The sequence below is a fragment of the Populus euphratica genome, unplaced genomic scaffold (assembly GCF_000495115.2).
Source record: "Populus euphratica unplaced genomic scaffold, PopEup_1.0 scaffold122.1, whole genome shotgun sequence".
Lineage (NCBI taxonomy): Eukaryota > Viridiplantae > Streptophyta > Magnoliopsida > Malpighiales > Salicaceae > Populus > Populus euphratica.
This window is the reverse complement of record NW_011499980.1, coordinates 311424-337370: the sequence shown is the minus strand read 5'-3', so window position 1 is coordinate 337370 and position 25947 is coordinate 311424. Positions and strand designations below refer to the sequence as shown.

Genomic DNA, 25947 nt, shown 5'->3' with positions numbered 1-25947 from the left:
TTATGCTTACTAGAAAAGATGGTTTTATATTGATCCTTCAAACAACTTATAATTATGAGTTTTTATTTTTAAGATCATACTTTATAACGCTTTTATCTTTAAGGGATATAGTAAGGTTTGGGTAATAATTGAAAGAAACAAAGTCACTATATAAATTAAATTCAATAGAGCTAAGTAAAGAATCTTGAAAATTTTAGAATTTAGCATCTCTTAGGACAATTAAAATGGAAGTGTTTAGTCTTTCTTTGGTAAGGAGTTTTATTTATACTTGTACTAAGCCAATATAAATATATTTTTAACTTATATCTATGTGTTTTTGTAAAAAAATTTAAGAAAGAAGTTAGATAGTTTCATAAGGTTTTGTAAGTTTAGTATCATTTTCTTCAGTTTTGATTGTAAAACTAGTTTTAAAAGAAGTTAGATAAATTTGGTTCTTTTGAAACTTTGGGATTTTTCAATTATCAATATTTTTTTTGTAAATTCTTTAATTGTAATATCTTTACTAGTTATAACTTTTCACTTTCATTAAAATTAGAAGTAGAGGAAGCTAGAATAAAAGTTGTCCTAAAAAAAAAAAGAATCCATGGTTTAAAAGATAACCTAGATAATAGACTATAAGTTATATGGATTTATTGTCCTATCATTACTTATAAACGGGAATCACACCATTCTATAGAATTCATCTATTCTTTTAAGATTCTCTCTTCTAACCAAGTCTCCAAAATCTTATGTAACAATACTATTCAAATTCCAATAGGCTCTAATACCAATGAAAAATAAGAGCAAGTATGTGATGCAATACCTGAAAATGATCTAAAGATCTGGTTACAGGCTTTCAGCCGATATACTTGATTTTAAAACAGAGCAAAACTATAAAATAAAAACAAAATAAATTTCTGATATGAATGAAAAAACGAGTCTAAGGATGACATGATCATCTAACAAATATAGAGTATACTTAATTTTGCAAAAATATAAAATATAAATACAAAATAAGAAGAATGCCTTTAGATGAACTCTTTTTAAAGGTTTTGCCCTTCAAACTTGGGAAAAGCTTATTTATATAAAGGGTTTTGAGAGTAGCTTTTTAAAGATTTCATAAAGCAAATGATTTACTTTTAAAAAAGTTGAAAAAGACGCTTACTTGTTGTTTGTCATCCTTTGTAAATAGGAAGGGTTAGCATTTTGAAAAGTTAAATTGTAATTTAGTTAGTTTAACAATTTGTACTGACAGGAGAGTTAGGCTAGTAAGATTTGAGAATGAGCCAAAATATTTCTAGGCCTAGGAAAATACTTTTATATATATATATATAATAAATGTGTATTATTTTTATACAGTAGAAAAAATTTCATAACAATCATCTTTATTGTCATCATCTAGGCCAACAATAGAACCTGAAGATGAAGATGAAGATGATTAATTATTTTTTATGCTTTGTAGTGGTTGTTTCATGATCTTAAATTATTTTTTTCAAATTTGACCGAGGCAAGAAAAGAAAAGGCATGAGATCTTCGAGCTAGAAATTTGAATTGAGGATCTAGTTCTATAATTTAGGCCTTTTGATGTTGCTAAAGTCATTCTATTATAACAGGTTTTGAACTTTTGATTTATGCTGCAAAAAAGTCCCACCATTTTACTTTGTATCTTCTAATAAGGATGAGATACATGTGTTGGTAAGTATTGTTGTTACTTATTTTTTAATCTCACGTGTTGAAGATGGTGTGTATCCCCTTTTGAACTAAGTACAGAGTGTAGCTCATATTTGCTAGAAAATTGACAAAAGCATAGGAGAAAAAAATATTTTTTTCAAACCCTATTTGAGTTGTTTTCTAATTTTTTTATCCTCTTCTTTTGCTACCAAAAGCATCAAGTTTTTTAGGCTGATAAGGAGTCTTCATATAAATCCCTCAGAATTTATATTTTTTTAAAAAATTGATTTTGCTGCTGTCATAATTTTTTTTTCCAACTTAGACTATGATTTTGACTTGATTTCGTACGATATCTGACCATCCTAGATTTTATCACTCATGACATATTGAAAATTTTACCTGCACCTTTATTAGGTCCTAGGGGTTACTGTTCTTAAGACAGACTCCCAATCAGATTTGGATGCTCAGGATTGTTAGATCAAGAAAATCTTTTTGACCAATCAGATTCCTGCTAGATTTTGTTATCTAAAACGATTTTATCTCACTTCAAATCCTTTATCAAAGTTGCAGTCTGGGACATGTAAATGAATTTGGGCTTTTGAATTACTTGATTTTGATATCAAAAGCTCAAGATATTCCTATTTGAAATCTAGCATGAAAGTATAGAAGCCTGCCATGAAAAGGTTTCTAGTTAAGTTTTGTTGCAATTCTATTCTTTAAAATAAATTTATCTCATTTTTTATCCTTTATGAAAGTTGTAACTCTACAAGTGTAGATGAATTTGAGATTTTTGAATCACTTGATTTCGATATCAAAAGCTCATAATATTCTCGTTTGAATATCTAACGTGAAAGTAGAGAATTCTACCACGAGAAGGATCATAAATCAAGTTTTGCACTAAAGACTCTATTTCCATCATAAATTTTGTTAATTTATTCTTAGGTCATACTCTTAGTCATTTTAGGATGCTCGACGTTGTCAATTTCTGAATCAAATGAAGAGATCCTTTTTGACCAACCAGATTATTGTCATATTCTGTTCCCTATAACAATTTTTTCTCACTTTGAATCCTTCATCAAAGTTGTAGTCCCAGACGCGTAGATGAATTTGAGCTTTTGGCTTGCTTGATTTTGATATCAGAAGCTCAAAATAGTCTCATTTAAATATCTAATCTGAAAGTAAAGACTCCTACCATGAGATGGGTTTAGCTTAAGTTTGCGAGCCTAATTCGAAGGACTTTTTTTTTTAAAGATTGAATTGAAAAGTGCTAAAATGAGGGATTTAATTAAAGAAGGATATTAAAAGCTGGAGTGGGGGCTAGATCCTCATAAATGACAAGATTTCTACCATACCAAATAAGAAAAATAAGACTTTGCAGTATGCACCCTTACCTATCCGATTTCTTTCCTTTTTCTTTGCAAATTTCTTGTTGGGTTTTCATTTTTTTCTTGTGGATTTGGAGTTGTATATCACATTTTTGTGCAGTTATAATTCATTGGAAATAACAGCTTTTGATAATTGTAAAATGCCATAAAGAGAAAAACCTCACTATCATCTAATGGCTGGGATTTTATCCCTAACATAGATAGCTGGGATGATGTGTTAATGTTGAAAAGAAATCACTAGAATTAGCACATAATCAATGAGAATATTGTAGTTTTCTCATTTGTATTATTTGGCTGCAAATTAGTTGGGATGTGCATCCTATATTAATAAATTAAAATTTTCCTAATAAGAGGTTTGTATAGACTATATACGTTGTCTTTGCTGACTTAAAGGGAAGAGAGAGAAAAAGAAGACAAAAAAAGAAGGGAAGTGGAAAAGAAAAGAGGAAGAAAGGAGCAGGAAAGGGAAAAAACAGGAAAAAAAAAGAGGAAAAGATAGTGAGAGGAGAGGATAATGCAGATAATAGGGAAACAGAGGGTTTTTTTCTTTGATCCTTTCATCATTGTATAAGAGAAAAAAAGAAAGAAAAAAGGGCAGAAGAAACAAGTGAAATTTAAAGCATATATAGAGAGGGAGCTTTACTGTTTACACCTTGACAGAAACGTTTGTTTTGGGTTGTATTTTAATTGTTGTAGTAAAAAACCAATGAGAGCTGCAAGAATTGTTTTGATGTTTTAAAAAACCTATTTTCTCTTCTTGCTTTGCACCTTCATTTTTTTTCTTACCATTCAATGAATGCTTGTCTTCTATTCCCTTCCATGGCTTTAAGCATAGATGGTTATTTATGTTAGAGTTTGCAGGTTCCTTGATATTTTTTTTCTCTTTTTCTGGTGCATGAGGAAACGAGGAGAGGCTGTTTTCAACCCACTTTTTTGTTTGGGGGTTCCTTTTTTGCTTTATAATTTGGAGAAGGAAGTTCCTTTTCTACTTTATCTATTTTATCTTTGCTCTTAAATAATGTTTTAGTTCGAAGAAAGAAGTTGAAAGACGGGAAAACCCTTTTGTAGTTACAATAATCTTTTAGGCAAATTCAGGGAGGGAGCATGTTTTCCTCTTGGCTGTTGAATGACAGCATGTGTTACTATTCAAGTGAATTATAATTCACTTGAACAGTGACTGAGTTTGATTTTGGAGTTTAAGAATTAACCAAATTTTATTTGAGAAGGGTTAACTTTAAAGGGCCACCTTTGTTTTTTTTTTTTTTTGTAAAATTTTAAGAATATATATGTGTGTGTGTGTGTGTGGTGTTTGTCGTCTTTAATTGTGAGTTTTATGTTTTGATCAAATAAAAATATTTTTTTATGTGTTACACACGGCTAATACCCTAACATGTTTTTGAATGTTTTGTTTATAAAAAAAAATTGAAGTTTTGAAAATGTGTTTTAGCATAGATTTCTTAAATACAAAAAAAATTATTTTCTTACATTTCTAAATTTTACAACATGTTTGTAAAACTCCAAAGGATATTGATCAATATTCCAAAAAATACATAAAATCTTATTTTTTGGGGGAATTCATCTATTATTCACTGTTAATATTTAAATACAAAAATCCAAAAGGAATGAATATCTAAAATATTATTGGAAATAAATTATTATTATTCAATGTTAATATTTGGATAAAGAAACTTTAAGTGATAAATATCCAAAATATTTTTTTTAGGAATAATAAGTCATCACTTAGCCTTGAAAGAAGCCTTCATTATAATTGAGAACATTTCAATTTTTGACTCCATGGTTTACGAGCTGTTAGAGTATAAAACACTAAGACAAAAATAGGTTTTTAAAATGCCTTGAATTTCCTTAGATTTTTAAATTTTTTCCCTTTCTCTTTGTGATTTACGAATTATAAACTCTTGAAATACTAAGCGAAAATGGGCTTTTAAAGCATGCAAAATCTGCTTGAATTTCTATCTTAATAAATTTAGTTTGAATCAAACATATATTTCAAGAGATCCGTATTGGTTCCCCTTCGTACTTTATAGACATGTATAAGGGTGTGATCCACATTGACCAAATATTTCTTTCTTTTTATACTTTTGAGTCTAAATTTATTCATCATAACAAACTTATCCTAGAAAAACTGATGGGATTAAAAAACACCAATACCATAACAATTATAAGGCAAACCAAACACCAAGCAGCTTACTTTAGGTAGAGCGTACTAGGAGTGCTAATATCTTCTCTTTATGTAACCAGTCCCTTGCCTTTGAATATCTGAAAGACCAATTAGGTTTTCTAGTGATCATAATACTAAGTAGCGATTCTCATATTCATAAAAAACAAAAACCCTAAAATCAATCAAGGGTTGTCACTATGCCATGCCCCACCATGAGGGTGTGACAATTATATTCAAAATACCAAGAACAAACCTAAAGAACAAAGAATTTGGAAAATAACATGAGAATTGATGGGAATTTCTTCTTATTTTCTAAAGGTTTAAAATTATGTTTGAAATAAATGTAGCCATTTTTAGCTAAAAAGTAGGGTTTTATTACTTCGTAAATACATCCAAAGTAATCCTACCATTGAAGGAACCAATTTGGTATGTTTGAAGTTTTGATATAATTATTAAAATAAAATAGGCAAGAGTGGCTACCTTTACTATTTTGAAGAAAAAAGACATTAAACCATGCTTGTTGATAATCTTATTATGAATAAGAACAAGAAATGAAATCACCAAGTTTGACATGGCAGCTGATTGGAAATTGAATTGTTTGGTGAATGAGTTGTTTCCAATTAGAAGAATAAAGAATATTTTAGATAATGCATGTGAAGTAGACATATTAGAAATGGTTTTGTTATAGTTTGAAATGTTTGAATTTGATAGATTCTATTATTTCAAATATTGTCATGTAATAGGATTAAGATTTGGATAAGTCCTATGGTTTGAAATACTAATTTGGAGGGAAAAATTTTATGGTTGTAATAAAAGGATCAAGATGGAAAAATTTATTTTTGATGGTTAAAATATTTTGATAATTTAGTTTTTCAAATAATTAGATCGTTCTTTTAAAGCTTTTTAAGATAGATTGGATGGAAAATTTAAATTAAAAAGTAGTGGGGATTTTTTAGAGAAATATCTTGTTTCGGTTTTGGAAAATAGTTTGGAGGATTTACCTTTCTAAGTAGATTTTTCTTCCCAGGTTGACTTTTTGTTAAAAGTTTGTAAAGCTAGAAGTCATTTTGATGAGTTAGATATGAATTCTACCTAATTTTGTACTTAAGAAGAACATTCTTCTTCTTCTTTGATAATCATTTCATACTATGATTTGATTTGTTTGGTAGAGAAAATTGCTTATACAAGTAGTTTTGTAGGGTTTTTGGATTTTAAAAACTTGGACTGTGTTTATGGGTCTTTCTTTTTATCTCTGGATTTGGAAGGCATCAGGATCTATTTTAAAGGAATGCTTTAGCTAGGAAATCAGAAATGAAATTTGTATCTCCTTTTATATATTCTATATCAAAATAAAAAAAAAATACTTAATATAGCTTGCCATTGAGCAAAAATTTATTTTAAAGCAATATTTTGAATATCTTTTTGTAAAACTTCTTTAACAGATTTGCAATTAATACATAAAAAGAATTTTTTATTTTGTAAATCGCTTTGAAATTTTATAATGCATAACATAATAAAAATAATTTTTTTTTAATAATAGAGTAATTCTTTTGATGATTATTCTAATGTGCAAATGTAATTTGAAGAATTTATTCTTTGCTTTCTTGAACTTGTTTGAGGATACCCCTATACCCTAACTTTGAAGCATCTATCTCAACTATTTTGGAAGCTAAGGGATTGACAATATGTAGGCAAGGAATCTCTTAGACTTATTTTTTTAATTTGTTGAATGATTCTAGTATGTTCATCAGGTCAAGGAACAATGTTCTTTCTTAGTTTATCACGTAAAAGTTTTATTATTCTACTCATAATAGGATAGATGTCTAGAAGATAGTTAAAACTTTCTAAAAATATTTGTAGCTGAGTTTTGTCTAGGATTTTGTTAGGAAATTTACCACAAAAAATAAGGGATCTCTCTATAAGTGTAATAGTTCTTTAGGAGATATAATCACTAAGAAAACGAACACAAGTTTAAAAAAGAGATATTTTTGTTTTTGAAACAACTAAACCATTTTTCTTTGCAATATAAAAGAATATTTGTAAATGTTTGAAATGTTGTTCTATAGAATTTGAGAAGATATGAATATCATCAATGTATATAATGTAGAATTTTAAATATGCATTAAAAATATCATTCATGATTCTTTGAAATTCAGAAAGAGTATTTTTTTAGTTTGAATGACATGACATTCCACCCGTATTGACTAAATGGAATTATGAAGGCAGTTTTTTAATAATTTTTTGGATGAATTTGAATTTGTCAAAGTCCTGACTTCATATCAAACTTTAAAAATATAAATGCAGAATATAATTTTTATAATAAATCTTTTTTATTTAGAATTGGATATCTAATCCATTTTAAAGCTTTTTTAAGATATTTACAATTTATACGAAGCCTTGGTGCACCTCTTTTAATCTTAGAATTTTTGTTAACATAAAAGGCTGCATATGACTAAGATGATTTAGACTTTTGTATAAGACTTTTAGACTCTAAGTCTTTGATCTTAAGATGACAATATTGTTCTAATTTAACTTTTAATTGAATAAGACTTGCTTTAGTAGAAATTTGCTTTTTATTAAAACTATCATCATAAACAAATTAACAATATCTTATTTTTATTTTTAAAAGATATTTGGTAAATTAGAAGAAATTTCTTTTTCTATCTTGCTTTGAAATTCTAAAATTCTTTTTTGTAAAATAAGATTTTTTTAATTTGTACTCAATTGTTTGTAAAAAAAATCTTTTCTGACATGCATAAGATGAGTTTATTGTCCTTCGATCAATGCATTGATGTAATAAGTATGAATGGAACATGCTTTAATTAAATTTAAGTATCTAGTCTTTGGCTTTTCTAGGAAAGGACAAAACAAGTTTTAAACAATGGATTTTTGAAATAATATTTTCATGATTAATTTTGAAAGGAGTAATCATTTTAATAAAAGGAGTTTCAAGAATAATTGAATGATTAATATCATTAATAACAACAAAAAAATTCTTGAGATAAAGCCCGTTGTTAAAAATTGATACTTGAGTTTTATATTAAATAGCTAATTTAATATTATTTGCTATAGAGAGTTTTTCAAAAGTGTTTTGTAAAAATTATTTTGGAATTATTTTTTCTTTAATACAATTCAGATTTACACATGTATCAAATAAGAAAATAGTGTTTATTTTAAAATCATTTGAAAAATTTAATGTAATTTTCATTATATATTTTTTTGAAGTAATTTGGGTTAAAACATGTAAAACAATCCACAGGAACATGTTCAATGTTTGATAATGCATGATTTTTTAGGGTTTGGTTTTCTATTTCTGGTTTGGAGTCAGATTAGCTTTTTAAGAAAAGAGGTGTTGTAAAATAGCTAAGTCTTTTTATTGGGCTTATTTGAGGTTTTGTATTTCACTATTAAGGGTTTTGATTTCAAATTGTAAATCTAGGATAGTAACAACATGTTTGGATTTTTTTTAAATTGAGAATTTTGGTAAGGTCATAGGTATTTATATTGGTTGATGGCAATAAAATCGATTTTTAGACAAGTTATGGTGTTTCTAAACCGTTAAAAGAACTTAAAAGTTTATCTAGATAGTTTTTTGTAGCTAAGGGTCATTAAGTTTTTTAATAGCTTCAAGAATAAACTCTTGATCTTGAGCTAGGACATGTATTTATTTTGGAGTGGTGTTGTTTGATGTTTTTGAGTGATATTGTTAAATCATCTATTTGGAAAAGTTATTTAGAAGAATTTGATAGGTTGGATTCAGTATCATATGTCTTAATCAAAAGACTTTGGATATGATGAATACTTCCTCTTCTAAATGTAGTTCATATAATTTTGTATTGATCCAACAAAATCTAGAGGTATGGCTTTTCCAACAATATTTGTAACAAGTAATGTTTTTCAGATCAAATTTTAGTTTGGATTTTGATTTTGATTGAAAAGGGTTTGTGGGTTTTTTAGTGGTTTTTTTGTAGTAAGGTTCGATTTTAGTATATAAATGTTTTCTATATTTGTGGGTTATTCTTTTGTTAGATGGTTTATTTTATTTTGAGGTGATAGGTTTGGAGCATGAACCATTACAATTTGGTTTTGGTTGGGACAAATCAAACTGCTAACAAAAGCTACATAATTCTTGTCGAATTTTTTTATCTTCCACTTATAGTGTTTTTGAAGTTTTAAGGTCTTCATAAATCTTAAAACCTTATTTTTAGGTAAAACTGACAAACTTTTTATATATTAATTGGTTATAAGAAACTGTTTTGGAGACAAAAGTATCTTTATTTTATTTTTGACTCTTTCTTCTAGAAGGGTTGACAATCCAACAATGAATTTTTCTTTTTAAAAAGGTTGGTTTGAATCTTTTAAGAGTATAACACACATGAGGAAAGTGTTTTTGTACTATTTGAAGTCAATGAGTGTTTTTACATCTAATGTTATAAAGGAGTTCAACATGTTTGTTTTTTAGATAAAAAGTTCTCCTACAAAATATAGAAAAATGATTAAAATAAGGATTGAAATTGCATCTTGAATGATGTTTCTGTTAGTGTCAAGGATGAGTATTCAATCATCTGGATAAAGCTAAGGATCTTAAGGTGTTAGGTTTTAGTGAAATGATAATCCCATCATTCTTTTAATTGGCCAGAAAATCTAGTTATAAGAAGTTCATTTATAAATTTATTTGATATTCTAGTTTAGATTTTATAGGCATTGGTTGCCATAATCATTTGTTGTAAGGTATTTAGAATGTTGTATTCAGACATTCCATCCATGTTCTATTTATATAGAGAAAAAATATTAAATTTATGTTGGTTTATAATGGTTGATTTATTATGAGTGGTTATACTAGGAGTATGAATAAGAATGCTCCAAATAGCACCGAGGGGCTTGGCCTAGCGGTGGCAGGAGCCAAGCTCTTTCCACTGCACATGGGTTCGAGCCCTGGCGTGCATGCCTGTCACCCCCGCGGTGCCTTACATGCCTACTGGGTTTGTAAGGTATTCAGTGGGCCGTGGGGATTAGTCGTGGTGCGCGCAAGCTGGCCCGGACACCCCACGTAAAAAAAAAAAAAAAGAATACTCCAAATAAATTTATTGATTTCAAGAATTTTTTTTCTTAAATGCTTCTTTATCAAATGTCTAGGTTAAATAATTTTGTTTACATAGCTTATAGAGATACAAGGATTATTGCTGATTTATTGCTGATTTGTGGGGTGTTGAGCAATTAGAGTCAAAGATAAAGTTTTAAGATAGGTAAGATATATTTTATGGCTTTGAGAAAGCCATTTTTATTGATTTGGTATTGGATTTGACTTAATTTTATAATTTGATATAGTTTAAATATTGAATTTTATAGCTTGTGATCTATAGATTTTACAACCTTAACAAAAAAAAACAATATTATTTTAAATTTGTTTTTCTAAAATTCTTGGTTCTAACCTAGTATGTGTGTGTGTATATTAAATGATATATGATGGAAGTTAGATAATTGATATATATTTTTTTTAAATACTGATATACAGTTATTCAAACAAATAATAAATATATAATTCAACACTGCATACAAGATATATAATTATAAAATATTTATTAAATGATTTATATAGACATGTAACTGTATTGATCATTAATAATATAGCATTTATTATAAATCACTAATATATTTTATGATTTTTTTTAAATTATGTATTTTTATTTTTAAATATGAATTAGAAAAATAACATTATCAATGGGCTACTTTTATATTTTTAAATGCTTCTTCTCCACCTGAACTGTATTCAAAAGTCAAACAGAACATAAAAACATAAAAATGGCACTTTCAACGCTCCTTCACATCAAACACCCATATCCCTTCCCTCCTCTCCACTTCTCCGAATCACAAATTCACCCCAAAAAACCATTAATTCTTACTTCCACCCCAACATTTCCAACACTCAAGTCCCACAAGAAAATGATCCCTCACAGACCACAAGCAGTCTCAGTGCAAGGAGTTCTATCAGACGCTATGAACTTGATCCAATCAGCACATCCCACTTGGAAATCAGCCCTTTTCAGCAATCTGTTGATTTTTGTTGTTGGGTCTCCAATTTTGGTATCCGGGCTCTCAATCTCTGGGATTTTTGCTGCTTATTTGCTGGGCACTCTTACTTGGCGCGCTTTTGGACCTTCCGGGTTCCTTCTTGTTGCCTCTTACTTTGTTATTGTAAGTTACAAAGAAAAAAAAAAAAGAGATTGGATCTTTGCTTGCATGTATTTTGTTATTTTTGTTGGGTTTTGGTGATTTGTTTTATTGGGTTTTTTAATGGCTAAAGTAATTGAATTCCTTTTTTTAATGATTCAGGCGATGCATTTTATGCCCCTCTTGTCTTTTCTAGTTATATGTATAATATTTATGCATGATTAGGTTGCTTGAGCTTTTTTCTGATTCTATATAATTTAGATTTTGTACACTTAATTTTGAAATAATTAATTGGTCAGTCTGCCATAGATGTTGGGTCCTTTTCTGGGTTTATTCTGTAATGGTTTCACTTCTTTTAAGTGGTTGAAAAATATAATGTGGGGTTTCTCTCTCTCTCATCTTATAGATTAGTTTGTATTTCTTTCGTGCAGGATTTGAATTTTAAAAGTTAGAGCTTACTCTTAGCAACTGCTTGGTCACAAATTGCCAGATTTAGAGGGTGATTTATTAGTCATTGTATTTTTTTTCCCAGTCAAATTCTTGTTTTTAACAGGATTCAGTTAATTTATGCTGTTAGGGAACTGCAGCTACAAAAGTGAAAATGGCTCAGAAGGAAGCTCAAGGGGTGGCTGAGAAGAGGAAGGGAAGAAGGGGACCAGGCAGTGTGATTGGTTCAAGTGCTGCTGGTTGTGTGTGTGCTTTTCTGTCAATATTTGGAACAGGGGAACGGGCATTTCTTGCGCTTTGGCAACTTGGCTTTGTAGCCAGTTTCTGTACTAAGTTGAGTGATACAGTCTCAAGTGAGATAGGGAAGGCATATGGCAAAACTACGTAAGCATTGCTTTTCTGTTTGGTGAGGATTCAGCAGTTCATTCTGAATTTTTAGGCTTTGATTTGGTCACTCTTGATGAAGCTGGATTTGGAATTCAGTGGCTTTGAATGTCATTGACCTATCGCCACTTAATAGCATCAGTCATCAACCAGTTTTATTTAGTTTTTCATTGTTTAGAGGTGAAAGTTTCTGCTGAAATAACTTAGAAGCATTACTTGTTACAATTTTAGAAGTTTGATCATCTAGTTGGATCTGGATTTGGAACACTGGTAGCAACTGTGCTAATGGGTATCCTTCTAACCCTTGAGACAAGGATTATTGTGCTTAGGAAGGTAACTGGGATAAGAAAACTAGGACAACTTAGGTTTGGTTAAGACCTGTGTATGTAAATGAATTCCTTGGAGTGTCATTTACATTGATGTATTAAGTACTAATCTTTTCAAGAAGGAGTGCACATGAACTGTATTTTATCACTATGTGAGAACCAAGAAAAGCCTGATTATTTGGAGATATGTTTTATGGACTAAACTTTCCAGTGATTAACTACCTTATTTTGATAATAATTTTCTGTTTGAGGTTTGCATTTCTTGTTGGTTGATGATTTTCAAAAGAATGAGTGTGATATGTTCCCATTATGAGTTTACACTTTTTAACAGAAGGAATTTTGAAAAGAAAATGTCTAAAATTTAGATAACAAAGCATGAGCGATAGAAGAAGCATAAATAATGATACTATGAAGTTGCTTTCTCAACGCTTTTGGAAGATTAATTCTTCTCTGGCAGGTTCTATATGGTATTTAGGTGATCATGACATCAAGCCTGTGTACTTTGCACATTTACCTAAATCTAACAAACTAATGGAATACTGGTGGCATTTGCAATTAGCATAATCAGATTGTGTATTTAAGTTTCTTTTCATTCACTTGAAAAGAAGCATGCAGTTATTATGCTGTCCCAGTGACAATTGGTAGTATTGCATCTTCATCGATCATTTACCTGTAAAATGTGTGTAGTGCTTCTGATATATGAGTTACATCCAGTTTATTGCATTTTTATTATACAGTTTATTACTGATAAGTATAAAAAAGGAAAAATAAATAAAATCCTTCATATGAAGAGACATGTTCTTGAAAACTCCCAGACACGTGCATGCACACAAGTTGAGCAATTCCTTGCTGTAGTTAGGTTATAGTTTGTGAATGTTGGCTTTTTATGAGTTTTACTTGGTAATCTAGGTAATGCCGGTTGGAATTGTTTCTTGCGATTTGATCATTGCATTTTTCAAGGGTTTCAGTTTTTAATGAAGCTTGTATCCATAGGAACAAATTTGATTTGATTACCATGCTTTGATGCTTTTCTTAATCTTTTGTTTTGCTTTTGGACCATGAGAATTTTATCATTCCACATTTATGTGGCTTGAGCAGGTACCTTGTTACCACATTTAAGGTAGTTCCAAGAGGAACAGAAGGGGCTGTCAGTGCTGAGGGAACACTAGCTGGATTGTTGGCCTCTATGCTTCTTGCCTCCATTGGTTGTATCCTGGGTGAGGTATTGTTTATCATGTTCTCTTTAATTATGCATAACCTTTTCTATTGCTTTACATTACTCTTTTTTTTTCTTCATCTGTATCATCCGTTCTTGTTGAGGTTGACTTGTATTCTTTTTGAGCATAAGAAAATAATTATGCAACCAAAGCATGTATAGCTAAAGTGGTCGTTAGCATTATGGGCATTTTTTATGGGCATTTTTCCTGCCTTCTTTCTCCTTTTCACATTACTTTGGTAAACATCACACCATTACATAACCTTATGCTATCATTATCATAGTTTCTCATTTTCAGATTGTGTTGTTATAGCAAAGGCAATACTGATAGTTATTGTCAAATGTAAAATCTAAAAACACCGTTTTGGCTTGATCCATATATTTTTATATTCTCCATTTAATTTCTGCCCCCCAATCCCACATACTGCTTTGAGAAAAGTTTTGGTTCTCTTTTTACTATTATTTCTCATCAATAAGGTTATCCTTTTGTTGTAATTACCATTTTATTCTGAAGCTAGTATTCTGGATACTGTTGTGATTAACTTTTATGAAACCTTGCCAAAAAAAGATTTGGAAGAACCTTTGCCAAAAGAGATTTGGAAGAAACCTAGTATTATGGAGTCAATCCTATTATCTCCAAAGAATGATTACCTTGTTTTTTGTAGTTCTTTTAGATGCATTTATTCATTGTTCATTTTGTAAGTTTTGAAATGGGTTGTGATGATGCTTATGGTCCAACTTATCCCATAATAAACTTTCTTCCTATATTTGACATAAACAAATGTACTATTTAAAGAACAAACTAAGAAAAAGTATGTTGTAAGAATTAGGAAGTTGATTTTTAAGGAAGCAGTGTGCATTTTCCAACATGAAAGTTGTTTTTAGGTTTGGTGCATCAGCAAAACTGTATGGTCCAGTGACTGGCTTCCAAATAGGGGTAGCATCTTCATCTTCTAAACAGAGCATCCTCGCTCTAAATAGGATTCGTGGAGACTTTACCGGTTAGGCGCACCCATTTTGACTACAGTTGTATGCTGTTTCTTCAGATTATGTTTTAATTTCATTCAGACCATGTAGCAATATTTTAGTGTATTGATTTTTTTAATATATTCCAATCATTCCCCTTTTCTTTGTATGAAACAGATAAATGCATCTGAAGCAGTTATATGTGTGATAGCATCCCAGATTGCTAATGTTGGTGAGAGCATAATAGGTGCTGCTTTCCAGGAGAAAGAAGGATTTCAATGGGTAAGCAAGCAAAAAAAACAGAAGAAAACTTAATTTATCATATGGAACTCAATCTTTTTTTTTTTTTCCCGGGAGGGGGTTGGGGTTTATACTTTACAGGACTACCTCCTGATAAACCACTCCCCATCCCAGGAACCTTAGAAGGCTCAAGCTCCATGCTTACTGGCATAACAAACTATGGAACGCAGCCAGCAGTCATACATGTTGTGTTTCTCTGCTATTGTCAATATGTTTTGAGTTCTGATCAGCCATGTAGAAGAGTGGGTTGCACTTAATTGTCTATGACTGTTGGGGACCATTAACCAGCTTGAACCTTACTTGAATTAGTTAATGTGTTAGAATATGGTTAGCTTTGAATCCAAGTTAACCATGGAGCTTACCTGATTAATTTGGGATTGAGGATTACCTTAGTTGAGCTGACCAGTATCTGATTAGTCTGGATATAGATGCTTTATGTGTGAAACCTATTCCAACCATAGAGAAATAGAAAAATCAGGCAAACGAGATTTACCTTCTCTGTGTATTGTGACTTCATGGCTCCTAGCTTTTCTGGACCCTCCTCTATTAAATGGACTTTTTTAGGAAATAATATTGTACACTTCTGAGTTTCTACAGATTATTGTGATACTTCATCAGTATGAGTAGGAAATGTCCTGCAATTCTATTGCTATCTCGTGTGTAACTGGCCTGATATTGCTGAGGTTGAGGATCTCATCAATCAATGATAGGCTGTTTGAGTCCGTGTGCCTAAACTATTACTCTTTCATGATATAATTTATGCTTCTGATCTTTTTTGCAGCTCAATAATGATGCTGTCAATGTCATCAACATATCTGTGGGCAGTATTTTAGCTGTACTGATGCAGCAAGTCTTTCTCCGAAACTTGGGTGCTTAAATCTATAAATTACTGGAAATTAAAATGTCTGAAAATTTTGGACTTTAGTTTCAACGTCATTCCAGCCATCTATACATTCCATTGATGAACAAAGCATGACCAGGTGCAGTGCAAAAAAGGTATTTTGCCCTGTTTCACATCAACCTGTGAGATTAACTGTTTATTATCCGCATACATGGCTCTCAGTTATGTTAGCAACAGAGTGCCAAACAAGATGTTTGTAAGTAATTCTAGATCAGTTCGGGATGATATTCGTAATATAGTTGTTAGATGCAAAATGTTGCCCATTTTATTTGTATATTATTCTTATTAGCTGATGCATTAAGTCCTATGTTAAGACGCCAGACTAATAGCTGGATCTTTTAATCACCGGAACCTTCTTTTTGTGGCAGTTTTCTGATGGAAACGATAATGGCTGAAAGAGGACAACTAATTTGGAGGAACGTCTTACACAGCAAGCTTTTTATTAAGCAGCTAATAGACCATATTTAGCCCTGCACACACATGATAAACACAATGGATTTCCTCTCTTGAAGGTTGAGAAAAAAGGGAAGATTTGTAATTTCCAATCTGTTTACATGTCACCTGTCTCCATATGGCTGTTCCTGCTGGTGCCTCGGCTTCCATGAGAATGAGCTCCAATAGTTTCTCGTACACTCCAACAGCAGACTCCATCATATCAATGGCGTTTCTCCTATCTTTTGCTGCCACTGACAAGACATCCTCTGTGTCTACTGTATCCTTTACTGATCTGGTAAACTATTTCCAAGATAGCCCTACCTCTACCAACAGTTTTAGTCGTATCATCGTCAGCTCAAACGCCTTGTCTTTTACGATCACAAATCCCACTGGCCACAACGAGGTCACTTCTGCTTTCCATGTTATCGCCGAGAACCATAATCACCCGCCCTCCTTCAACTTCCCATAAACACACTCCCATCTTCCGTAGCAGAAACCAATTCTTCCCCTCATTCAGCATCACCACTGATATGATCGCTCCACCATGTTTTTCACCGCATGTAACTTCTTTTCTGCTTCCAACCTTAAAAAATCCCTTATAAATCAAACCATCTGCCCCTGCAGCATGTAATTCTGTCTCTGTTGGGTCCTAAGCAATCCCAGAAATTTCACATGGGAATGTAATTTTGCAGAGGTTTGTTCCATCCAGAAGACTCCACAACTTGCATGTGCAATCTGTTGAGCAGGAAATTACGGTAGGGTGGCTGGACACCTTGCATCAGCCGTAACTAGGCCATCATGTGCAAAAAGCTATGTAAAATGAAATTGCTAATATTCTCATCTTTTGTTTGCCCTACGATTTGAAAGATTGGCACCACAAGCACGGTACCATCATCACCGCCAGAAATTAGGAGTGACCAGTTGTTGATGTTAGCAGGAAAGAAAAAACAAAGATAAAGTAACAGCTCAGCCCAGCTCTCCATGGGCTGGACATCATCTCGCCTGGCCAGGCCTAGGCGAGGTGTAGCTCACCGATGCATGGGCAAGCTACTGTACAGTAGACACCATAACCCACACGAACGTGCTAGGGTTACCTCTATTATTACCCGACAAAACGCCATCTACAAAGAAAGCTACATCATTCACGACGCGTAATGGAGTATGGACAATCCTTTCCACTTCTTTAAAAAGAACTTCAATCCAATTAAGGCAGGAGACTGAACGCCAGACTTCACATAGAATAACAAATTAATTATTCACTGTCAGCTCACTCTAGACATCTTCATTCCATAGAGAATTTTTCCCTGTAAAAAAAAAACACTTTTTTTATCCTTTCTATGTTTTTAGAACTAAATTAAAAAAAAACTAACTTAAATATCGGAGTGTTTATCGTGAAGGAACTTGTTTTGCAGAATCATACCAAACCTCATTAACCAAGAAAAGTCCATTTCCAAGTGAAGTCTTTTCAGACTTCATCACTGTTAATTGTTGACTGTGAGACAAGATACTGGTTTGTTGTGGGCAAGGACATGATTTCAGAACGGGCCCTGAAGGGATGGAAAGAGCACAGACATTCCCAGAAAGGCCACCAGCAAATAAAAATGACCCATCAAGAGTGCAATCAAGTGGAGCTACAGATTCAGAGACAGGCAGATGGTGAAAAGCTGTTGAGGACCACCAATTGTACTGGTGAGTTGAGCCTGAAGAAGCGACCGAAGAGATATGAGAGGCATCAATATAAGCCTTCCCAGCAAGGACAAGGCCATGGCAAGATGACCGGCTACCAGAGAAGCAAGCTACGATGGTGCCTGAGAACAAGACAGTACAGACATAAATTAGTAGCTCATGGAACTTCTCAGAAGCTAGCAGCAAAGTTTTATGGGCCTTCCTTAGTTCTGAAGAAGATAGGACCCACCCATTTTTTCATATTTCACAACTTTAAGAAGCACGTTGGTAATCTCACAGGAACAGACTCCTCAACCTGGAGCAGTTTTAAATAGAAGAATGATCAAGCAGGGACATCAGGCTGCTACACAAGTTGTTATTCACTGGGACATCCTCTCACAGAAGACCCCAACTGGGAGTTTTCAGACGACCTCAAGCGCAGGTTTCCTACCTTCTGTCTTGAGGACAAGGTCGAATTGAAGAGGGGAGCATTGTCAGGTGTGGCAAACTGAAGAAGAGAAGCAGAAGGGAAGAAGCTACAGCATCTCAAGATTGATTTATAAATCAAACCGTTAGGCTAAGTAACTAATGTGCAATACGCACCGTATCATTAAGCGCGATACGCACCGTTTTATTTTCTCTTTTCAGTTATTTTAGTGCAAGGTACTGTGCATTCTGGGCTGCGTAGAATCATCTCTTACTTCCTGGAAAGCCTGCAGGCTGGTGCAGTCAAGATCTCGAAGGGATTCTACAATTCACTGAACAGTAATAAAATCTTACCGCTTTGATTACCTTCTTTGACTACAAACCGCCTAACCAGGGAGGTTCACGGAATTGCAAGAGAACTGGGGGTCTCGTCTGTGTGTTATGCAGGTAAGCTTCTGCCGTAATGGGCTAAAGCTTTAACTGCACTTTTTCTTTTTTCTGGATTTGAAATAAGATTCCGCCTGCATTAGATTATCTCAACTTGAAAAAATATATTTAAAAATATAACCATCAGTACTTGGTTTTGATAATGTAGCAAGGGGTTGGACAACATCTTTACAAATCTTTTAATCTTGTAGTAAATAGCATGTTTTTATTATTATTACTGGATTAAAGAAACAAACTTAGTATGCGGTCGAAGATGTTTTTAACCATAAAACCAAAAGAAAACTTGTTACCCAGAATGTTTTTCTTTTTTTAGGGTAATTATGAATATTTGAGTCAAATATATATTTTAATTAATTTTTTGAGATCTTAAAATTATTATATATTAATGGTTCTGGAATTTATGGTACTCTATTTAATGATATTTAATAAATAAATTTAAAATTTGACTAATTAAATTATATTTCTTAAAAATTACATGATAATATTTTGTTAATATACAATAAAATAAAGTTACGTTAGACATTTTAAAATCCCAATTCCTCTACCTTATGTCATTTTGTTTTTGTTTGATAATGATAAATGTCCGATCATCTCAATTAATCTTACAAAGACCTTTCAGTGACTTGAAAGAATTGTAAGTGGTGATCATTGCCCATCATCTCATTCTAGTGTCTTCCTTTGTCACATATAACGTGAGTTCTAAATGTCGCTGCGTAAAACATTCCGGAATTCCAGTCATTTTCTTTTCTCTCACGTCGCCGAGATTACGAGTGGTCCTCTCTACCCCACCACTATGGGACTTTAAATCAAAATCAATTATCTGGAGTGTATCATAAATAACGGCTCTCTCTCTCGTGTCGCCATCGTTTGGTCGTCTACCAGTGTATGACAGCCTTTGGGCTTTGACACAAAATGCATTTTTAGCGGTCCTAAAGAAAATTGAACGCGTATTTGTTAGTAATGAGCGACAATGTGATGCCAATCTATGCACAGTTCACGCCGCACTTTTTTGTTTTCTTTTTAAGTTTCTTCTTTTAATCTTAATTTGTTTTTGTTTTGTATGAGTTATATTAATAAGTAATAAATAGGATATAAATATTATTAAAACGTACCGAACTTAATCATATATATATATATATATATATTATTTTAGTTTTTAGTGAATAATAAATAATAATTAGATAATTGATACCCATATAAATACCTAAAAACTAATTAATAATTTATAAATATGTAAATTTTTTATTTGATGGGTAATGATTAAGGCATGTATATCTCAAAATTTGACACAAAAGTAATCATTGCCATCCATACTTAATATTGGATTTTGATTTATTTTTATGCCAAATTTTATCTACTTTCTTTTTATTTTATTTTTTTTTTTGTTTTGCTTTACTTTTTTTTTATAGTTTTTTTTTTCAAACACCATCTTTTAATGTTTTGTTATTGAGAATTTTACTTTGTTATTTTTTTAGGGTTTAACTTCAATAAGATTAGTTCTAAGCTCATGATTACAATCATAGGTTTATAATATTAATATGAAATTTGTTTTTTCTTTTCAATATCATCATTCAATATTTGAATTATTGAGCATTGGTTCTCATGTATTTTTTTTTGTCGCTTTTCTTTCTATGAGGTTATTCTAATTTTATATCCTTGATCGTGAGTTTAACATGTTAACTTAACTTAACTACAATCTTTTATTTGCATTGCTTTTTTTATTTCATATATATATATATTTTAATTTTTTTCTTCAATATTGGATTGTTTGATAATTAAGATTTCAGTTTGCTTTCGATAGAGTTAATTCGGTGTCACGTATAGGTCATAGATTTTGCATGTTAACCATCATGGATTCAAGTTAGTTTTTTTTTTTTTTTATCTTTTCCTTTTTTCTTCACATTATCAAAATTATATGGACTTATTAACTCAAGTCAAGTTAACGACTCGAGTACTTCTTCTTTTTTCTTTTCTTTGAGAATGCTTGCATTGCCTTGACTTTCATTTATGATGGAAAAAGAAATTAAGTTAACCCGCAATATAGCGCTATTCACCCATCTAATAACTTTCTATAAAGCTTGAATGAAAATAGATAAAGATTTAGTAGGTGTACTCCTCCCTAGCTCTTTTAAAGATATTGTACAAAATGTTTATGTTAAAAAGAAATCCTAAAACACAAAATACAACACTTTCAAGTCTTTCTCTTTCTCTCTCTTTCTTCTATAAATGATCTCTCTCTTTCTCCCATGAATGATCACTTTAAAATTATCTGTTAAAATCATTACAAATAAAATCATTACAAATAGCCTTCAATAATTTTATTATTTTTCACTTTGCATTTATGTTTTCAAAAATTATATTTACATCCTGAAGGCTATATGTTAATAACATGTTATATCATCTACTTGATAGTTAAAAAAAAGTCAATAAAAAAATTAGATTATTTATAAAAATTTTATTATATTAAATATAATAACTAAAAAGCCTTTAATGCATCAAAATAATAAAAATTCTATAAATTGGTCATTGCTTACTTAAAAAAAAATTATTTATTTTAAATTTCTTCATAATTATAAAAATGTCATTAATTACATATTTTTAACAAGAAATCTTCCTCTTACCTTATCATTTTCAGCCACAATCAACCTAAAAAATATATAAATTTTTTCATTCAAAATAGAAAAGAATTCACACTAAAATTTCTAGTAAACTCGACACAAAATATTTGGTTAAAATGATGTAAACAATCTAGTAAACCCACGCTAAAATGTCTAGCAAGAAAACCTTAAAAATTCCAACAAACACACTCCCTTTCATTCAAGCAAACAAACATCCAAAATTTAAAAAAACACACTTCTTTTTATTCAAGCAAACAAACAATCAAAATTCAAGCACACACATTGCACATAAGAAGTACACATTGCCCAAAACACATTAATAACAAAATTGCCAATAACCTTTAAGATTTCGAGCACATACACTAACAATTGTTATTATCAAATACATAATCAAAATTTTTAGCAACAACTGAAAACCCATATTGTAAACAACCTAAAAGTTTCGACAGACACACTACCATTAAAAAGCAGACACATTATTAACATGTCGTCATCAATATTAAAAGCTAATGACTTACAAACATATAGCAACTTGGATGGACTAATGTTCAAAATAGAAAGTGCATGAAATGTGGATAAAGAGCAGTTGTCAGGATATCAAAAACAAAAATATATAAAAACAAGTTATTTATAAATATGATGATAAGCCACGCGATAATAGCTTTATTGATTGGTACAAACTTATTAATGAAATTAAATTAGATATAAGAAAAGGAAGAGGTGATGATGATATCAAGATGATATTAGATGAAGGGAAGAAAATGAAATATGAATTATGTAGAGTTTGAATAAAAAATCAAAATATAAAAGTTAATTTTTCAAGTGTTAAGTTGTTATTGATAGCTAATTTAGCGTGTGCAATATTGATATTCCTAACCACGATATTATTCATGTTGAATAAATGAAACAAAATGAAATACATGCATTCTTCCGTTAATAAAATATAGGAAACATAGATATCAAATATAGTAAAAGCATGCACATTTATGTAATAAATATCTATAATTTAAACTTGTTATGTTAGCCATAATGATGTATAATAATTATGTTGTTGTTGATTCAAAAAGTTAAAGCAAAAACATTATTCGGCTCTTCATCAAACTTCAACCAATTAAAATAAAAGTTAAAAGAGATTATTGATTCACTATGTATACACTCACATTGTAAAATAACTATTTTATCATTCCAAAACAAAACCAAATAACTTGGCTTGAGAGGTAATATAATTTTATTTTATTTTATTATAGGATCAATTTGTCATTACCAAATTAACTAGAGGCATCTCAACCATCTCATATTTTTATTACACAGTAAAATTTATAAATAACTTTTAAAAGAAAAATATGAAAACTACACTTCAAAGTCTCTCTCTTTTCCTCGTAGAGTGATCTTTTTACAATTATCTTTTTACAATTATCTTTTGGGATAATTACATAAAACTTTCTATAGTTTGATCATTTTTAATTGTTTTCATACTTTAAAAAAATTACATTTTACATCCTGGACTTTATAAGTTAATAATAGTTTACATCTTCCAGCTGACACATAAAAAAAATCAAAAATATATTTTTTTATTTATAGGATTGTTATTAATTTCAATTTAATGAGTAAAAAACTTCTAGTGTATAAAAAAAATGAAATGCCACAAATTGATTGTTGCTTACATTTACAAAAACTAATTGTTGTTAAAGGTTTTTATAATTACAATAATACTGTCAATTACATGTTTTTATTAAGAAAGCTTCCTCTTCCCTTACCAATCCTAACCGCAATCAACCTAAAATTTTCAGTAAACTTTTTAACCAAAATTAAAATAAACTCACTTCAAGATTTCTAGTAAACTATGTACAAAATTTCTAGCAAAAATTATGCAAAAAAATCCAATAAGCACACTCCAAAATGTCCAACAAACAAACCTTAAGATCTAAAATACACTCCATTTTATTCAATCAAACAAATATCTAAAATTCAAATGGACACAATCTCTTTTATTCAAGCAAATGCAACTAAAATTCATTCAAACGCATTGCATATAAGAAGCATATACTGCTAAAACATATTAAGAGCAATATTATCAACAACCCTCAAGATTTCCAACATATAACCTCTGTTTCTCACGGTCTTAGTCATTTCATAACCAACCACCACATATAACTTTTATATTTGGCTTCCTTATAGTGTATTGACAACCCTTTTTTGTTTTTTCCTCATCATCAAAGACATCCTTCCACTAGCCACCATGAACTCTAAACAATAATAGAAATGTCTGCTGACCATGAAAGAAGATCAAAAAGTTTATCTAATTGTTTGGTTTTTCAACTTAATTTCTTGAATTATTGTTTTGATTATTTTGTTCATAGATATAAGTACTTGGATTTGTATTCTTAGAATATTGTAGATATAAATTCTAATTACTTGTTGAAGATAAAAGCCAAGAGAATTCTCCTCGTTATTTTGGAGCTAATGGGAAGTTTGAGGAATGAACAAAGGTGTCAATATTTTTATATGATTGGTGATAATATTATTTTGAAAAATATGCTCCTAAAATCACGTTTCACTTATCATAAAATCCCATTACTTATATATCTTGAATTGTTGTTGCATTGGATTAAAAAAAATACATACATTCTGTTTTACAAATTTACAATTTATAATTCCATTTGTTAAGATAGAAATTGGTTTTAGACGCTAGGTTCTAGGTGCATCAAATTCCAAGTTACTTTTAGCATAATGCTTTAATCTGAATAAATATATTTGTATTATTAATATAAACATGCTTTATATCTTTCTATCTTTTCAATGAATTTTGTTCAAAATAAAATCATAATTTTTTTTAAATACTTTAGTTTAAGTAAAAAATTAATTAAATCTATAACTTACATACAAGTCAAATGATAATTTCAACCAAATAACATCAATTTGTAATAATGTTTTTAGGTCAAAATGATTGAAAATAACTCATTGAGGTTGTTTGAGAAGCACTATATATCTATAAATTGCATAGTAAGGGAATGATAATAGTTTCATAAAATCTTAAAGTTTTAATAGCTCTTTTACTTTTGGTTTTTTCTGTTCACTTTGTTTTTTTTCTTTTTTATCTGAAAGATTTTAAAGTCATCCATTTCAAGGTGATAGTGTATGGAAGTTGAACATATTTTAAACAATCCTTATTTTATCGCATATGATAGTCATTTTGATATTATCAAAAGAAGTTTTCTTCAAAACTCTATTCTTTCCATTTATGGAAATTATTATTTTTGTTGATAAACTTAAATAGTTGCATATTCTTTAGAACTTTAGAACTATTTATAAAAAAATTACATACAATTATATAATTTAAGTTTATAATGTACTTTTTTTTATTTTGTGTGAAAAATGTATGTTTGATAACCTTGATAAAGGAATTAATGGTATATTTAAAGGAATTGATCACATTAATGGAGGAGAAAATTGATGATGTTTGAAAGTATATGCCTTAGGTTTTTTTTTTTTAATTTGCGTGAGTATTCTAACTAATTTTAATTTTTTTGCTTTGGGTTTTTAAACTTGTGATAAGAAAGAAAAATTAAGTTTGAAGAGAGAGAATTTCTTATAATTATGGGTGATGCTAGTTTAGTATTTTTATATGATTTAAAAAAGGATCAATAATGTAAATTGTAATTTCAAGTGAATGAAGGCAAAGTAAAATAGAGAGAGACTAAATTATAGAATGTTCAAAGTAATTTACCCATTATATATATATATTGACACAATCAAAAGATTGATATCTTCTTTCAAGTGCAGGAGTGTTGAAGTATAAATAATCCAACAAGACCGGGGTTGAATCATATAGAGGTTAACTATATAAATTATAAACAACAACAACAACAACAACAATAATGATAATAATGATGGTGGTGGTGATGAGTTAAAAAAGGACTTTGAGATGTAAAATTAATATGAAGATTAAATAATGATAAAAACAGTTGTCAAAGTAAAAGGATCCACTAATAGCATTAGCAACAAGTATAGTATAAACTTTTTTTATTAATCAATTGAAAACCATACACAAAGAAGATTCCAATCAAATGATTTATCCTTAATAGTTCATTATAAATTTTTAACATAATCATATTAATTATCTTATTTAAGTAACACCAAACTTTTAAATATTGTCAGGAATTCATGACGTTAACTTATGTTAACAACAAATCAAGTTTTTTTCATAGCACAAGTGTAAGTGACACGACTAAAAGATTGATGTCTTCTCCCAAGTGCAGGAGTGTCGAAATAATAAATAACCCGGCAAGATCACCTAAATCCACAGCTAGGTTAACTGTACAAATTATAGACAACGATTATAAACAACAACAATAGTAACAATAACAACAACAATAATAATAATAATAATAATAAAGAAAGAGAAGAAGAAGAAGATGATGATGATGAGAA

The 25947-nt window shown here is 30.3% G+C and overlaps 2 protein-coding genes and 1 pseudogene across 2 annotated transcripts; 1 reads left to right on the top strand and 2 right to left on the bottom strand.

Annotated features, from left to right (window-relative positions):
- Positions 1-10966: 10966 nt before the first annotated feature.
- Positions 10967-16245, top strand: LOC105139726 (uncharacterized). Its single transcript, XM_011046285.1, has 5 exons — positions 10967-11409; positions 11963-12216; positions 13641-13764; positions 14902-15006; positions 15806-16245. Exons 1-5 carry the CDS (start codon positions 11017-11019, stop codon positions 15899-15901), a joined length of 972 nt encoding a protein of 323 aa, XP_011044587.1. The 5' UTR covers positions 10967-11016; the 3' UTR covers positions 15902-16245.
- A 113-nt stretch (positions 16246-16358) lies between these two features.
- Positions 16359-17550, bottom strand: LOC105139725 (uncharacterized; annotated as a pseudogene).
- Positions 17551-17745: 195 nt separating this feature from the next.
- On the bottom strand, positions 17746-18636 carry LOC105139749 (uncharacterized). The gene is made up of 4 exons (XM_011046316.1): positions 18629-18636; positions 18426-18561; positions 18324-18341; positions 17746-18211 (listed from the first exon to the last, which is right to left on the bottom strand). The coding sequence occupies exons 1-4, from the start codon at positions 18634-18636 to the stop codon at positions 17747-17749; spliced, it is 627 nt and encodes a 208-aa protein (XP_011044618.1). The 3' UTR covers position 17746.
- Positions 18637-25947: the final 7311 nt, after the last annotated feature.

What these genes read in the sequence shown, in the direction of transcription:
- LOC105139726 (XM_011046285.1), top strand. Translation starts at nt 11,017, where the DNA reads ATGGCACTTTCAACGCTCCTTCACATCAAACACCCATATCCCTTCCCT. An exon ending in AAGGCATATGGCAAAACTAC is followed by an intron (nt 12,217 to 13,640) that starts GTAAGCATTGCT and finishes TGGCTTGAGCAG; the next exon opens with GTACCTTGTTACCACATTTA. An exon ending in AGAAAGAAGGATTTCAATGG is followed by an intron (nt 15,007 to 15,805) that starts GTAAGCAAGCAA and finishes TCTTTTTTGCAG; the next exon opens with CTCAATAATGATGCTGTCAA.